This window comes from Anabrus simplex, chromosome 2 (genome assembly GCF_040414725.1).
Source record: "Anabrus simplex isolate iqAnaSimp1 chromosome 2, ASM4041472v1, whole genome shotgun sequence".
NCBI classification, from domain to species: Eukaryota; Metazoa; Arthropoda; class Insecta; order Orthoptera; family Tettigoniidae; genus Anabrus; species Anabrus simplex.
Genome location: NC_090266.1, coordinates 216,542,504 through 216,559,581, shown reverse-complemented (window position 1 = coordinate 216,559,581; position 17,078 = coordinate 216,542,504). Strand labels below are relative to the sequence as shown.

Here is a 17,078-nt window from a genome sequence, read left to right as displayed (position 1 = left end):
ATGTAACTATGTATTCATGGCGTATAGTAGACACCATGTTTTGGTTCCTGTTCTGTCCACCACACGCGTCTTCATACAGGATTAGATGCTCAACTTCTGGAATCAGATGTGCTATGTAACTAAGTAGACAGCTACCGATTTAGCACTGCCTTTTTTTCCGTTGGTCTCATCCCATAAAAAGCAAGTACCATTTCTCAGCGAGTCATACACTGTGAAATTATAAATAGAGTGCTTCTTTTATAATAAATTTGGCAATCACCTGCGAAAGGGATTTGATGTATGGCCTGAAAATCAAAACTTCCAAATACTAATTTTGTGTTATCAACTGCACTTTTAGAGTCTTCATCTTTCATTTCCCGTATTTCAAGTTTACAAGTGATGTGTTCTATATAATCCTGATTGGTTGTAGAGGTTTTAGTGTGTTCTGCCTCTTTACACTTAGAGCATTGGTCCTCTTTTAGGAATAAAAATTGCTAACGGTGGTTCAAATTGTTTGAAAATGCATCTAAACACACATTCTGATATATTTGGGTAGTCCGGATTTTCACTGTACAACCGATGCAATGAAGGTATATAGAGATCAGGAGCCAAGTAGAGGCGACTACAGTACCCTTCTTTCTGCAGTACTGTGCAGAAACTTTGGGTAACGACGAAATGAAGGCACGCAAATGAGAAGCAACTGATTTTGGAGTGCAATTGGATGCTGGTTGTCCTATTCTACCATCATGACCATCGTACGTTCGAAATGAAGTCTTATGCTTCAATGCTCCATTTCACCTCTAGAAATCCCTAAGGTGATTTAACCAACAAGAAAAACAAAACTACAGAATCAAGAGGAAGTGCATATAGACTCCCACAAATGTGCAGTTAAAATCTCAGAGAATTGAAGAGGCTGGGACTTGGCATTTCTGTGCGCTTACAAACAAAGCACGCGTGGATATGGCATTTTTCAATTTTGCGAATTCATATGGATTTCACCATAGATTTGGACAAGGGATTTAAGTGCACTCAATGCAGCTTTCCACAAGGTATCCTTCAGCAGCAATATGTCAAAATCACAAAAAATTGGACTTGGCACTATTGTGCATTAAGGTATCGATACTATTAAAAAAGTCTCACATCACACAGATTTTTTAAAAAAAGCTACATTCAACAGTTTGATCAACAGAGCTTATAATATCCTTCTGTCACACAAAGGTCTCACTAAAGAAATCAACATTATTTATAAAATAGGAATTAATAATGGATACACCAAAAACTATACTGATTAAATTATCAATAAATAAAAGATAAACCCAAACATAACTTAAAAAAAAAAAATGGAAGAATAACAACAAGAATTTTTCCACTTTCATCTTCAATATCATCATTTATCAAATCACAAATATTTTTAAGCAACACAGTTTTAAAATAGCATTCCGTACAAATAAAACTAATATTCCATTAATACACATATTATACATAAAAATAATATATATTTAAATTCAGGGATCTACAAACTCAAATGTTCTCAATGCAAAACAACATGCATCGGACAAACCGGGAGAAATTCCCTAACACATAACCAAGAAAACATCAATGCAGAAAACTGTAATAGATATTCAGCCATGAGAACACATGAGTGACTTTCACCGTATCTTCACAACAGACCATGACAATTTTATTTACAGTAGATAAAGGCATTCTAATGAACATTCTTGAAACAATTTATATAGAAATGGATCAAAAGTAAAATCCTAATTTAATCCTAATGTCAATATAAATGAAATTACAGATAACATAAATATATTGTTGTGATGTTTGATGTGTCTTAGAAAAGTAAAATTTTTGTTGGTGATGTCACGACAGGTATACATTTTTAAAATTAATACTAAAATTACTTCTAATGACATTCACATTTGATATAATAGTATTTTGATAAATGCCAAATTCATCCCATTTGATTAATTGAGTCTGTGAAAAGTACATCTATGAGAATTTCAGCATTCACATAATTATGAATGTCACATGAGTACTGTCAGATGAAACCCTTAAATTGGGTAATAAGATGATGCTGAGGAGATGTAGGCAGTATTTTCTTGAGAGAACTTCAATAGGGTTGATTTCCTGTGTTCAATTTGTGAACTTTTATAGGTATAATCTATTAACTTAATTGTCCGCATTGATGGTTTAAGTATTTGCAAATATAAAGACAGGAACTTTCCACCTAATCAATACATTTATTGAATTATAAAGTACTTAAAACATGCTAATATGTCAATACCGGTTTCGACCCTTTTAGTGGGTCATCTGCAGCTGAAGAACCTATCGTCTTAACACTTACAACTTATAATGCTAAAACACAGCTTGTCCTAATTATGAATGACACATGCTAACTTAAGGGGATATATTGTGGTAATAAAATATGATTGGAAAAATGGTCTTTAAAAGTCTGCAAAGTTCACAAGGTTTTGTTTTTTTGCTTTACAACGCACCGACACAGATAGGTCTTATGGCGACGATGGGACAAGGAAGGGCTAGGAGTGGGAAGGAAGCAGCCGTGGCCTTGATTAAGGTACAGCCCCAGCATTTGCCTGGTGTGAAAATGGGAAACCATGGAAAACCATTTTCAGGGCTGCCGACATTGGGGCTCGAACCTACTATCTCCCGAATATTGGATACTGGCCACACTTAAGCGACTGCAGCAAGTTTGTTTTGATGCTGATCTTGATGTTCACTTATTTAAACCAGTATTGTGTTGTTGACACACTTATTTGAAAATGTTTCAATGTTGAGCTGGTAAAATATCACTATGTTAATTGTGAATGACTAATGTTAAAATAATGATATGTTATTATTAAAACATGCTTGAAGGAGTAACTTTCACGGTCTAGAACATTCACCAGTCCATTGTCCGCTCCACGGTTGAATGGTTAGAGTGCTGGCCTTTGGTCACAGGAGTCCCGGGTTCGATTCCCAGCGAGGTCGGGAATTTAGCCATAATTGGCTCATTTCCCTGACACGGGGACTGAGTGTATGTGTTGTCTCCATCATCATTTCATCCTCATCACGACGCGCAGGTCGCCTACAGGCGTCAAATCAAAAGACCTGCATCTGGAGAGCCAAATTTGTCCTCGGACACTCCCGGCACTAAAAGCCATATGTCATTTCATTTTTACCAGTCCATTAAAACACTGCTCTTGGTTATTTAGTCTGATTTCCGGGTTGAACCGTGTTGTTGTTTTCTGTACATTACATACAGTTTGCCGACGTTTCGAATACATTGCAGTATACTGTCAAGGTAATCAGTCTCCTTCGGATCAAGTAGGGTATTTCAGTCGCCTTGACAAAGAATACTGCAATGTATTTGAAACGTCGGCAAACTGTACACAATGTACAGAAAACAACAACACGATTCAACCCGGAAAATAAACTAATAATAACAATGTTATTTGCTTTACGTCCCACTAACTAATTTTACGGTCTTCGGAGACGCCGAGGTGCCGGAATTTAGTCCCGCAGGAGTTCTTTAACGTGCCAGTAAATCTACCGACACGAGGCTGTCATATTTGAGCACCTTCAAATACCACCGGACTGAGCCAGAATCAAACCTGTGGAAAATAAACTAAATAATTCTAACACACCGTGGAAGCTTCACCTCTAAGATACTGTTCTTGGTGTTTGTACTCATTCAATCCACTATTTCAATGTTATCCACCTTTTTAAATATATAAAACCTCTTATTGCTAAGTTACGTTGTGCTGTATTTATAAATTCCGAGATCAGTAAACTCCAGAATATTTTCTTTGGTGTAGGTTCATGGATGACATTTTTGTCCAACTCTGAGATGAGCTTATGAAGACGTTATACAAGCTCATCAACATACATCATACAATAATAAATCTCCTACTGACGTGGAATTTATAAATACAGCACTACGTAACTTAGCAATAAGAGATTTTATATTTTATAATAGGTGTATAACACTGAAACAATTGACTGAATGAGTGAGAATATGTACAAACACCAAGAATAGTGTTTTAATGGACTGGTGAACTTTCCAGAGTGTCAAAGTTACTCCGTCAAGCACGGTTTATCATCATAACATAGCATTATTTTAACATTAGTCATTCGCAATTAACATAGTAATATTTTACCAGCTCAACAATGAAACGTTTTCAAATGGGTGTGTCAACAACGCAACACTGGTTTAAATGAGTGAACATCAAGATCAGCAACAAAACAAACTTGTGAACTTTGCAGACTTTTAACACCCATTTTTCCAATCATATTTTATTACCACAATACATCACCTTAAGTAATAATAATAATAATAATAATAATAATAATAATAATAATAATAATAATAATAATGTTATTTGTTTTACGTCCCACTAACTACTCTTTTACGGTTTTCGGAGAGGTCAAGGTGCTGGAATTTAGTCCCGCAGGAGTTCTTTTACGTGCCAGTAAATCTGCCGACACGAGGCTGACGTATATGAGCACCTTCAAATACCACCGGACTGAGCCAGGATCGAACCTGCCAAGTTGGGGTCAGAAGGCCAGCGCCTTAACCGTCTGAGCCACTCAGCCCGGCTTCACCTTAAGTTAGCACAAGTCATTCATAATTAGGACAAGCTGTGTTTTAGCATTATATGTTGTTATTATTAAGACGATAGGTTCTTCAGCTGAAGACGACCCACTAAAAGGGTCGAAACCGGTACTGACATATTAGTATGTCTTAAGTACTTAATAATTGAATAAATGTATTGATTAGGTGGAAAGTTTTTGTCTTTATATTTGAGAAAGCTTTCATAGTTTTACAGAAGTTTGAAAATGAGGTGTGGTTAGTTTACATTTGTAGAACCTTGTAGCTGTTTATGAATTTGTGAATTGTGCCAATATGGGTTGTTGAAGATAGCATCGATTATCTGGCATATGGTTGCCTGTACTACGAATGTATTTTGAAGTTTTATGATGAGTTGAAAGTATTATTTGATGGGATTTTGTATGACCTACCTCACCATATGGAATACCTACAATGCATTGGATGTTTTATACATAACTATTTTGTGTGACATACTATCAATGTTATCTTCAACAACCCGTATTGGCACAAATCACGAATTATCGTCTGTATAGAGCAAGGAGATATGTTAAATGTACATTTGGAATTTTAAGCAATAACTTCTGTCTTGTTACTATTTAAAAACAGTTTATTAGCCTGCAACCAATTGGATGATTTGTGTAACATCTCTAACCTTTTATCTTACACATTTGTTAAGTCCTTACCACTTGTTATGATAGTGGTATCACCTGCATAGAGTACTGACCTGCAGGGTAAATAACTTACATTTACAATATCATTTATATCCCTGAACTATGCCTATTTCTACTTTGAGGGCCACAGATTTTTGTTTGTCAACTTGTATGATCTGACATCTATCGTTGAGATAGGATGTGATTAATTATAATTCTACATCTTTAACTTTCTTATTTGTATATTATGTGGTGCAGAATCAAAAGCTTTACTGTGGTCTAACAATGTAGCATATGTGGTGAGACTCAAAACCCTGTATTACCTCAGTTACAACAGTTTCTACAGCTTTAATGGTGGATTTAACAGTTCTGAAACCAAACTGTGCGGTATTTAATAAAGGGTATTTTTCAAAATATGCTGATAACTGCTCCTTAACCCCTTAACTGGGTACTAAATTCTCCACATGCATAACCTGCCGTGGGTACTTTTTCCCCACTTTGTGATATTTAAATATTTCCTTCATAAATGTGTACACAATTAGTTTAATCTAATACGATAGTAATTATTATTCTTCAATAATGTGATACTAACATTATGTACATTATTTACATTGTTATGAATCCAAATGTGTTACTAACATTATTTACATTGTTCTGAGTCAGGATGATTATAGGTTTTGTAGATTGTTATCTGTGTGATATAGGCAGAAACAAGGTGTTACACACAAAGCCTTTTCACAGTCAGGACACCAGTATGATGTTTCCTTCCTCTTCCCTTGGGACCAACACACAATACACCTTCGGACAGGTAGCCGATCTACTTTACGTTTGGAAGCCATGCTTCACGTCATAAATGGCTGCGCGGGACCTTCGTGCAAGGCGCCATAACAAATGCATTTCACGAAGCTGTGACAGCTCTAAAAAACAATACACAGCGTGATCTCGTGGAAAACACATCAACTAATGCGATAGATTCCATGGACACGCCGTATGCCTTCACCGTCAAGATACATACGCGATAAATTTTACGATCGACTAATGCCGTCATACCCACTGTAGAAGCCCAGCGCGAAAACGTCTAAAGACGTCATACCCACTTAAGGGGTTAATACAATGTTCTATATAACAATTGAAATGGCCTGGATTGTCATTGTCCTACATGTTTGTAGCAGCAATTATTCTTGTTATTTTTATATCTGACACTTCCAGTTTGTGAATAAGATATCCTTAACTGACCCAACTCTCACTCCTGTACAGAGTCCATATGGAACAAACCAATGTAAAAATAATTTTGTGCAGCAGCAACAACAATTTAACCTTGGTAAATGCAGATGTAATTAAACAGTAATTTTTGTACTTAAGTATGTAATACGTACTTCTGTGCTTCAGAACACCAGCAATGTTAAGGTGATGGTGATTCTGGTGTACGACTGTGATGGTGTTATATTTATGCTTACCATACCCCAACGACAGACCATGAATGTGCAGTATTATTGCTCATTTTTGGATCACCACTTTGAACCAGCACTTTCTGCAGATGTCTCCCATCATTTTGCAGAAGGCTGATTTATATGCTCAATGGAGCTGAGCTGAGCTCTAATCATCCCCATCATTTTGCCTCATGCTGCCTCTGTGATTTGATTTGATAGTGAAGATGAAGGAACCACTGTTCCCAAAGTGCTGCAGGTGAAAGACAGTTCCATTCACACCATCCATAAAACAGGCACTGGGTAGAGGGATACTACGGCTTCCACACAGCTGGCAAAAGGTTCTACACAATGTTGGATACTACAATGAGGGACTGTAGACATTTCATGGAGGTACCTATTTTGAACCATTTGTAATTAAAAGTTGCCACTAATAAAGAAACACCCCTTGCACATATAAACTTCATTGGGAAAAATAAATTACTAATCAACTGAGTTTAATCACAAACTGGCAGTGTATACATGAAAATGATTATTATGTCTATCCAAATGAGCTTCACAAAATAATATAGCCATCAAAGAATATGAAAGTTTGATAAGAAAAGCTAGTCACATCAAATGTAGAGAATGGAACATCTACAATGAAATCAGGTAAAAGGAAATGAAACAAATTACAAATTAGTCTCAGTGTAGAAATGGCTACATAGAAATCTTGGAGATTTAATACTCATTAATACAACACAATTCTATGCATACCTTCTGCTGCTGAATCAGATCTATCATCCTTCACATAGCTATGTGAAACCTCATCAAGGATACACTGCAACTGTGGTGACCAAGCAGCAAAGTAAACAGGAATTGGAACTTCTTCAGAGAGCATGGTTTGTTCTAATGCAAGCATATACTGAAATTTCAAATATATCATTTAAAATATGGACCAACAAAGCTAAAAATTCCTGATGATGTGAATAAACTGAAAACTCGGCAAAAAGTTCAGCGATATATATAATAAATTGCAGGTCACCCACATTTATTATAATGAGCTATTACAGTAAAAAATACATATTAAACATTAAATTCAACATAATTTATGTCTTATTCTGCAGAACTTTTATAAAAGTTTACAAATACATAGCACGCACGCCACCAAATTCTACTACATGAACTTAGCTTATGTCCTCAATTTCCTTCACATCACGAATATATGCAGATATACTTTTAGACACATTCACCAAGATTTATTCTCAACAAACCACTACCGGGCGAGTTGGCCGTGCGCGTAGAGGCGCGCGGCTGTGAGCTTGCATCCGGGAGATAGTAGGTTCGAATCCCACTATCGGCAGCCCTGAAAATGGTTTTCCGTGGTTTCCCATTTTCACACCAGGCAAATGCTGGGGCTGTACCTTAATTAAGGCCACGGCCGCTTCCTTCCAACTCCTAGGCCTTTCCTATCCCATCGTCACCATAAGACCTATCTGTGTCGGCGCGGCGTAAAGCCCCTAGCAAAAAAAAAAAAAAAAAAACCACTACAAGACTGGCAATAATGGATTCAACATTTAATTAAATAACTGATTTGTCTAGAAATGTCACCTCTTAAATGTAAATGAAAATTAGGTATATGTTTAAGAAAAATTCTGAATTTGTCATTTTTTTTTTTTTTTCATTTCTTCATTTACATTAATCTAATTTCATCACTTTGTATAAGAGGGGAGTATGTCATACAAGTACTGTCTGATAACACAGAAATCACCAAATGAATTTTTGAGAGTTCTGCAGAATACAACACAAATGATGATGATGATGATGATGATGATGATGATTATTGGTTTTACATCCCACTACTACTTTTACACTTTTCAGAGATGCCAAGGTGCCAGAATTGTGTCCTACAGGAGTTCTTTCACATGCTAGTAAATCAACAGACACGAGGCTGACTTACTTGAGCACCTTCAAACACTACCGGACTGAGCCAGCATTCCACCTAATATTATCTTAAAAAGAACCAGGCCATATGAAAATTCTTCAAATTTATAAGCATATAAATGAAAATCAATACTTATTAACTTCAAGAACCAACGACCATTACCAGTGTTCAACTTTCCTCAAGTTTTTAAAACGTCATTTGACAATCATATGGAATGTACTTTCCGATTTTTATCTTTATTGTAACATCATTTAATATCAAGAACCAACCACCTATGTTGGTGCCGTAGGCTATACTGAAGTTTGTGTAGACGTCATTAGGCCATCTTCTTTAATGTAGTATTTGTGGGAAGAGTTTGTAATAGGTGTGGCTCTTTGTTGCTGAACGTGCTGAGGTGAGCGTACTAGTCGAAAGGGAATGTTGTTGTCAATCGGTGGTTAATACCAATATAATGGTCCGTTATTGGAGATTACAAATTTTCTAGCTAACTCATTCCTGGTTTGCCTGCGTTTCGCCCTCGTATGCTAAGTTAGGCTCGTCAGTTGGGACTTAGCACACCACCCAAGACGCAAGGCTAGTGCATACCATGGAGGCCACTGCATAGGCTATTTGAAGCCACCAGCAGTGCCAATGCACTATGAGAGCTATGTCTCATTTCCAAAAATAGATGCCTGCCTGGCCATCAAATGATGTAGATGTTGATTCCCATAGGGAATCTAAAATATTTGTCCTGAATGAGTAAATTTATAATACCAATAAAATGGTCCGTTATTGGACATTACAAATTTTCCAGCTAACTCATTCCTGGTTTGCCTGCCTTTCGCCCTCGTGTGCTAAGTTAGGCTCGGCAGTTGGGACTTAGCACACCACCCAAGACGCAAGGCTAGTGCATACCATGGAGGCCACTGCATAGGCTATTATATTGGTATATTGGTATTATAAATTTACTCATTCAGGACAAAAATTTAGGTTCCCTATGGGAATCAACATCTACATCATTTGATGGCCAGGCAGGCATCTATTTTTGGAAATGAGACATAGCTCTCATAGTGCATTGGCACTGCTGGTGGCTTCAAATAGCCTATGCAGTGGCCTCCATGGTACTTCCTGTCGGTACCGCTAGATGTCGCTGCAATCAAGTCCAAGAAGATCAAGTAACTCAATTTTCAACCAGCAGGTGGAAGAAGTAGAAGAAGAAGTACATAACGTCAAATTTTCAAATTCAAATTCAAACCAGGTGGCAACAATGAGTAATTCATCACCACCGTTATCGCCTAACGGCTCAGAAGAAATGGAATCTGAAACGACGAAAATGGCACGTCGCAGGGAAAACACATCATCGCCTTCACCAACATCAGAACGGAAAAGACGGTGCAACTTAAACTCATCATTGGACTCAGAGACGCTTACATCAGGTTCAACCTACACTTCGCCGCGCTCAGTGGTACAAAACCTGACCCCACTGGGCTCTCCAGGCTCCGGCATCCGACTACTAAGATTGGACATAGAAGAAGAAGAAGAAGCCAACATTATAGCGCCTTTCCATATGCCTCAGAGATCGCCGCAGCGAACCCTGGACTTCATGCCAACCAACGTAAGGAGCTACGCCCAAGCGGCTAAGAACCCTGCGCTGGCACCCTCCATCAGGCAACGAAGTGTTGTGACCACGGTGCCCATGCCACCACCAAACTTCTACGTCGTCAAGTTAATGCATATCGACCTAGATAAGGCCAACACACGAGCCTTATACAAAATCATCACAAGGTTCACCCCAAACCATGCCAGCTACGAAATCGAAATACAGAGAACACGGGACGGCTATTTCAATATTAAAACACTGAAGCTGTTTTACCAACATTTAACTACAGCCATTGGAGTGCATCAATTCGGAAAGCACGCGAGGGCAGCTAACATCACTCAACAGGCTCCAACCAGGCGAGCGCCTACTTCTCGCCCCTCACCTATCCTATCAGTGGTGGCCTACCAAGTGGAACAGGACTGGACGGAGGATGAGATCGCCGCCCAGCTGCAGCAAGAGGGTCATCAGATCCACAAGGTCATCAGGATCCGAAACAACCAAGGTCCAACTTCCCTGATCCGGATACTATCCAGGGACATCAACACGCTGGACAGCCTACTGCGGGACGGCGCCGTCATCTACCGTCGCAGGCATCGAGTGGAGCCCTCAAGATCCTCACCGCCCCAGAAGATCAGGTGTGATCGTTGCCAGAGGTACGACCACGCACCAGGCACCCCTTGCGTGCACCCAGAGATATGTGCTATTTGTGTACAGGAGCATCCTACTCAAAATTGTAGTAATAAGTCGTCTCCGAAATGTGTAAATTGTAACCTCCCCCACCCAACTTTCTCCTACAAGTGTAAAGCCCGCCCAGCTCCAGACCAAACCCAACCAGAATCAGTAGTCCCAGTTATCTCCCAAGATCTCCCCACCCCCGCTCCCTCATCCGCCCTCCCCTCCCCCAGTACTGAGAACATCATACGATTCATAAGTATGGTGTTACAGAACGTCCTTCCCTTTAACCGCCCCCATATCCTATCCCAAGTCCAGCTAGCAGCGCAACTGGTGTTTAACACTCACGTGGATATAGCGTACTCGGGGAACACGATGCATTATGCATTTTTTCCCTTAAACGCTGTCCCAATAATTAATTAATGGTCAAATTATACTATACTAATATCGGCTCTCTAAACACCAGCCGTGCTCTACTGGACAATTCCCTCTCGCTGTACGACCCGGATATTTTCATCTTAAATGAAACATTCCTAACTCCAAAACAAAGTCCACACTTTAAGCTTTTCCATCTCCACAGAGCAGACAGACCAGGACAAGCTCGTGGAGGAGTAGCCATAGGAATCAGAAAACATAACAACTAAATCTTTCTCTTATAATTTTGCGAATAACTTTTCAGAATACCTAATAATAGAAACATATCTTCCAAACAATACCACTATAGCAATAGTAACAATGTACCTTACACCCAGATCACCTCCACCAGTAGATTTCATTAAATACATAGACTCAACTTTTCATAACTACATATTTATAGCTAACATTAATATTAATTCTTATAATGTAACACAATCTAATGACTTTAATACAGTAATCTCGCAAATCCGGGGAGTACAGATTCCCTTCCCCTTCCACACCCGTCCTATTTCCAACTCCACTCCCGACATGCTTATCTTATCACCCTCACTCTCCACTAACCCAGTAATAGAAAAAGGACTATGTATAGATTCTGACCATGCACCAGCGATCATTACCATCCCAAACATATCCTATACATTACGTAACCAATATTCCCGCCCTCCTCCCACCAGACGTTATTTTCAAACCGACTGGCAACAATACCGCCAAACAATAACAGAACTGCTCCAGCATCCCCCGACCTACCTCAATCCCGAACCTACACGCACTAATTAGTCGAGTAGAGCAAGTAATAATAACAGCTGACCAAAGACACATTCCGAGACATTCCTACCATCCTACCAAACCCCCAATCCCCCCCAAAGCACTATCATTATTAAAACTAGCCCACGAACTGTACAACTCCTATTTACGTACTAGCGACAATACGACTTTACGAGAACACAGAAGAGCACTAAGACATGCACGTTCGTACATCAAAGCAATAAAACAAAAACTATGGACTACTGCATGTTCAGAACTATCTGATATGCACGACTCTAACAAATTCTGGACTACATTTCGAAGACTAACTAAAACACATAAACCACGACCTACCTATCCTATACACGTCGCTCCCAACCCTCCTACTACAGATAAAGAAAAAGCAGACGTTTTTGCCGACCATTATTCTCAAGTCTTTTCTCCCCCACAAATACCACAATACAGACACCCAGAAGAACCTACAATAATACAGTATAATAACCCAGATCTCACTCATCTCCAACCCTCCTTCAATCATTTTCGAGAAGTAGACTATAACCATCCACTTAACGCTCCAATCACACCTCAAGAAATACAAAACTTTCTACGTCACAAACGTAACACCGCTCCCGGCCCAGATAATATCTCTTATCGCCACATTAAAGAAGCCCCACTCATCCTAATTAACATACTCTGCTCGATCTATAACACTATGTTATATACCGGTGTTTTTCCTGAACACTGGGGTAAATCTATTATATTATTATTCCCGAAACCTAACAAGCTTCCGTCCGACATTCACTCCTACAGACCAATATCACTCCTCACAGTACTCAGTAAAATTTTTGAAGGAATACTATATAAAAGAATTTTTTTGCTATTGGCTTTACGTCGCACCGACACAGATAGGTCTTATGGCGACGATGGGATAGGAAAAGGGCTAGGACTGGGAAGGAAGCGGCCGTGGCCTTAATTAAGGTACAGCCCCAGCATTTGCCTGGTGTGAAAATGGGAAACCACGGAAAACCATCTTCAGGGCTGCCGACAGTGGGGTTCGAACCACCTATCTCCCGAATACTGGATACTGGCCGCACTTAAGCGACTGCAGCTATCGAGCTCGGTATATAAAAGAATGTCGAGATACCTACATTCTCTCAACCTCCTCCCAACCTCCCAAGCCGGCATCCGACCACATTTCTCCACCCAAGACCACCTCTTCCACATCACATCCTCCGTAAACACCTATATAAAGACCCGTAAACCAGCCGCCCTAATTTGCCTTGATGTTAACAAAGCCTTCGACTCTGTCTGGCACGAAGGACTTATATTCAAAATTAGCCACCTCCCTCTCCCCACCACCATCATAAGACTAATATTTAATTATCTCAAAACTAGGAAAGCCGTAATTAACATAAACGGAACCCACTCGTATACCTTCCCCATAACCTCAGGTCTGGCTCAAGGCTCCCCACTCTCTCCTTTCCTTTATATACTATACACATACGACGTCCCGCACCCAGCACCACCATTACGACTCTACCAATATGCTGATGACCTTGCCATTCTAGCCTTCAGCCCTAACTTCACATCCCTCAACAACAGGCTACAGAAATACTTAAATACCCTAGAAACCTGGCTAAACCACTGGCACATCTCCATCAACCCTACCAAAACCCAATTCATAGTTTTCCGAAATAAATCCCGTCTCTGCCCTGCACGCCACAAAGTCCACATAACAATGTATAATACACCCTTTGTTGAAACTAACAGACTAACGTACCTAGGAATTAAATTTCAAAATAACCTGCAATGGAACCATCACCTGGCTGACATCCGCAGGAAAGCTATAAACCGTTTCCGAGCACTCAGATCCCTAACAGGTTTCACATGGGGACTTAAACCCACCCAAATAATTAACGTTTATAAGACTTTCATCCGACCACTAATAACCTACGCCTCCTTGACATGGATTACTGCCCACCCAACTGAATATGTTAAACTTAACCGACTCGACCGACACGCCATACGTATAGCTCACCATCTACCTACAGACACACCCTCTGCCAATTTCACCCCCTACTATACCTTCCCAAAAATAACATCATACCTACATAAACTACGCCTCCAATATTTGACAAGAGGCACACTCCATAACAACCCTATAATTAAAGAAGCCCTACCACTGTCACCTCTAGCCACCGCAATTCTAAACGACAACCGCACTCCAGAAAATTCCCATATTTTCCCACCTCCCATCACCTAACTTCCACCACCTTCCCACTGTCACCACCACAAAGTCTCAACAATCGCATATCATAATAGAAAGGATGCTCCTGACCACGGTGACACATCACCTGAATAGTGTACCGGCCGACTTAGGCACCACAAGTGCTGTCACAGATAACAAGTGAAAATGAAGTGAAGTGAAATCTCTAGTAATTCTCAAAGCTAGTGAAAAAATTTCAGTGAATTTACCATATGATTGTTTCAAATTGTATACGTGAAAATGAATAATATCACAATCACCACTATTATTACTAAAAGATTATTACTATTATTATCGCTTTTCAAAATATTATTATTATCACATTATGGCTATTAATCAAAATTATCACTACTTCCTTGGATAGCAATAATAATATCTAAACGGACAACATAAACATTTGGTTAACATAATTATCATTATCATTATTAAATTACTGTTACCGGGCGAGTTGGCCGTGCGCGTAGAGGCGCGCGGCTGTGAGCTTGCATCCGGGAGATAGTAGGTTCGAATCCCACTATCGGCAGCCCTGAAAATGGTTTTCCGTGGTTTCCCATTTTCACACCAGGCAAATGCTGGGGCTGTACCTTAATTAAGGCCACGGCCGCTTCCTTCCAACTCCTAGGCCGTTCCTATCCCATCGTCGCCATAAGACCTATCTGTGTCGGTGCGACGTAAAGCCCCTAGCAAAAAAAAAAAAAATACTGTTATCATTATTATTACTATTAATCTACTAAAATATTTTATTTCCATCCTAAGCAAGGATAGGAATTCAAAATATAAACCGCCACAAGACGAGACCAAACCATCAATGAACACATAGTTACTACTACCGCATTGTTGACAACACTGACTGACCCACTAACATAGTGACCACTACGACTATGAATGACATTCCAAACAAACATGTGACTAGTAGTACTACCACAGATGTTTATATACAAACAAATAACACCAAGACAAGGCAGACCTTACCCCACAAGAGACGTACTAAGTAGTATAAACCACTGTATAAATAAATATTAAATAATGTAACTTGTGAAATACGAAAGTGGATCGTATTACCTAACACATATGTTACAAATACAAAACAAAATGGACCTAAAAACTATAGCCAAGCAAGAGGCTCTGCGAAACAACTAATTTACCTTTAAAAATGTGTAATGTGGAATTAAAATGTAATGTATTCTCCACACAGTCTTTCCAAAACTAAATTGATGTCAGTAGGTAAGAAATCCAAGAGAATGGAATGTCAGATTGGGAATACAAAGCTGGAACATGTAGATAATTTCAAGTATTTAGGATGTGTGTTCTCCCAGGATGGTAATGTAGGACTTAAAGACTCTAACCAAAGAAGAAGCTGAAGGAAACAATGACCAAAATGTAAATATATGTAAATATAAATGTATAAAAAGAATTGTTGAGACTTTGTGGTGGTGACAGCGAGTGTGTGTGTGTGTGTGGGGGGGGTGTGTGTATATATATCAAAACTGAAAACAGAAGAGATTGGGAAGGTGGTGGACATTTGACTGCTTTCAAGTCTTGCAAAAAGTAAAATGCAAGACCGTAACGGGTCACATGGCCCAATACTTGGAAGGAAGATGATGATGATGATGAAAAAGAATTCAATAAACGGGGTCTAGCGGGGGAAGACTATGGGGGGGGGGGGGGTGTGGTGCGGGTCCTCTCCGTGGGTTGGTTCCCTTCGGTGGTCCGGCGATCTCTGCGCCAAGTCAACAATAAATAATGACGTATGTACAACACATACAACCACGTTTAAAGCCAAAGTATCAATAAATCAACAATCAAAGGCCAAAGAGCTACTGGTTTAGCTGTCAAAGGACAGGAACCCCCCAGCAGCAGCAGCCTCCATGGTATGCACTAGCCTTGCGTCTTGGGTGGTGTGCTAAGTCCCAACTGACGAGCCTAACTTAGCACACGAGGGCGAAATGCAGGCAAACCAGGAATGAGTTAGCTGGAAAATTTGTAATGTCCAATAACGGACCATTATATTGGTATTATAAATTTACTCATTCAGGACAAATATTTTAGATTCCCTATGGGAATCAACATCTACATCAATCGGTGGTTAGCCAAGTGTGTGATTAAATTCCTTTTGACCGCTGAGCTCTTACTTCGTGTGTTGTATTTGTGCGATATAGCGAGTGTGTGTGTGTGTGTGGGGGGGGTGTGTGTATATATATCAAAACTGAAAACAGAAGAGATTTTGATTCAATACTATACAATAAAACTTTCACCAAAGGAACAATATTACACATGTATTACAATTAAATTGAAGTACAGCGTGATTATACATTTAAAAATAATATAGTATTTGACTACACACCAAGAAACTAACAGACACTAAAGAGACTGCCAGACTGACGATTGCATGTGGCAAGTGGTTGAATTATTCATTAGTGTCCATGACCTTGGCAAAAAAAAAATATACCTCTGCTATCTTTCCCCACAGCACATGTAATGTGTCCACTACTTGCTGTGGCATTATACAAATCGGTTAGCCGTGACTAACTTTTTTTGCGTACTTCCGCTAACAGTCTAATTTTGTCAATAATTAAAGGAAATAATTAGCTGATAAGACAACAGGGCTTGTACTAATTGCTTGTTTAAATAATCCCTATAATTCCTAGTTTCATCCATCTAAAATGGAATTAAAATGTAATGTATTCTCCACACAGTCTTTCCAAAACTAAATTGATGTCAGTAGGTAAGAAATCCAAGAGAATGGAATGTCAGATTGGGAATACAAAGCTGGAACATGTAGATAATTTCAAGTATTTAGGATGTGTGTTC

At 39.2% G+C, this 17,078-nt stretch overlaps 1 protein-coding gene across 1 annotated transcript in view; it reads right to left on the bottom strand.

Annotated features, from left to right (window-relative positions):
* Window positions 1–17,078, bottom strand: part of LOC136864014 (BOS complex subunit ncln) — a 260,068-nt gene that overhangs the window by 156,677 nt on the left and 86,313 nt on the right. The window contains exon 3 of the mRNA XM_067140513.2: window positions 7,422–7,569. Coding sequence (XP_066996614.2) covers window positions 7,422–7,569 — 148 coding nt within the window. The remainder of the gene's footprint in view (window positions 1–7,421; window positions 7,570–17,078) is intronic.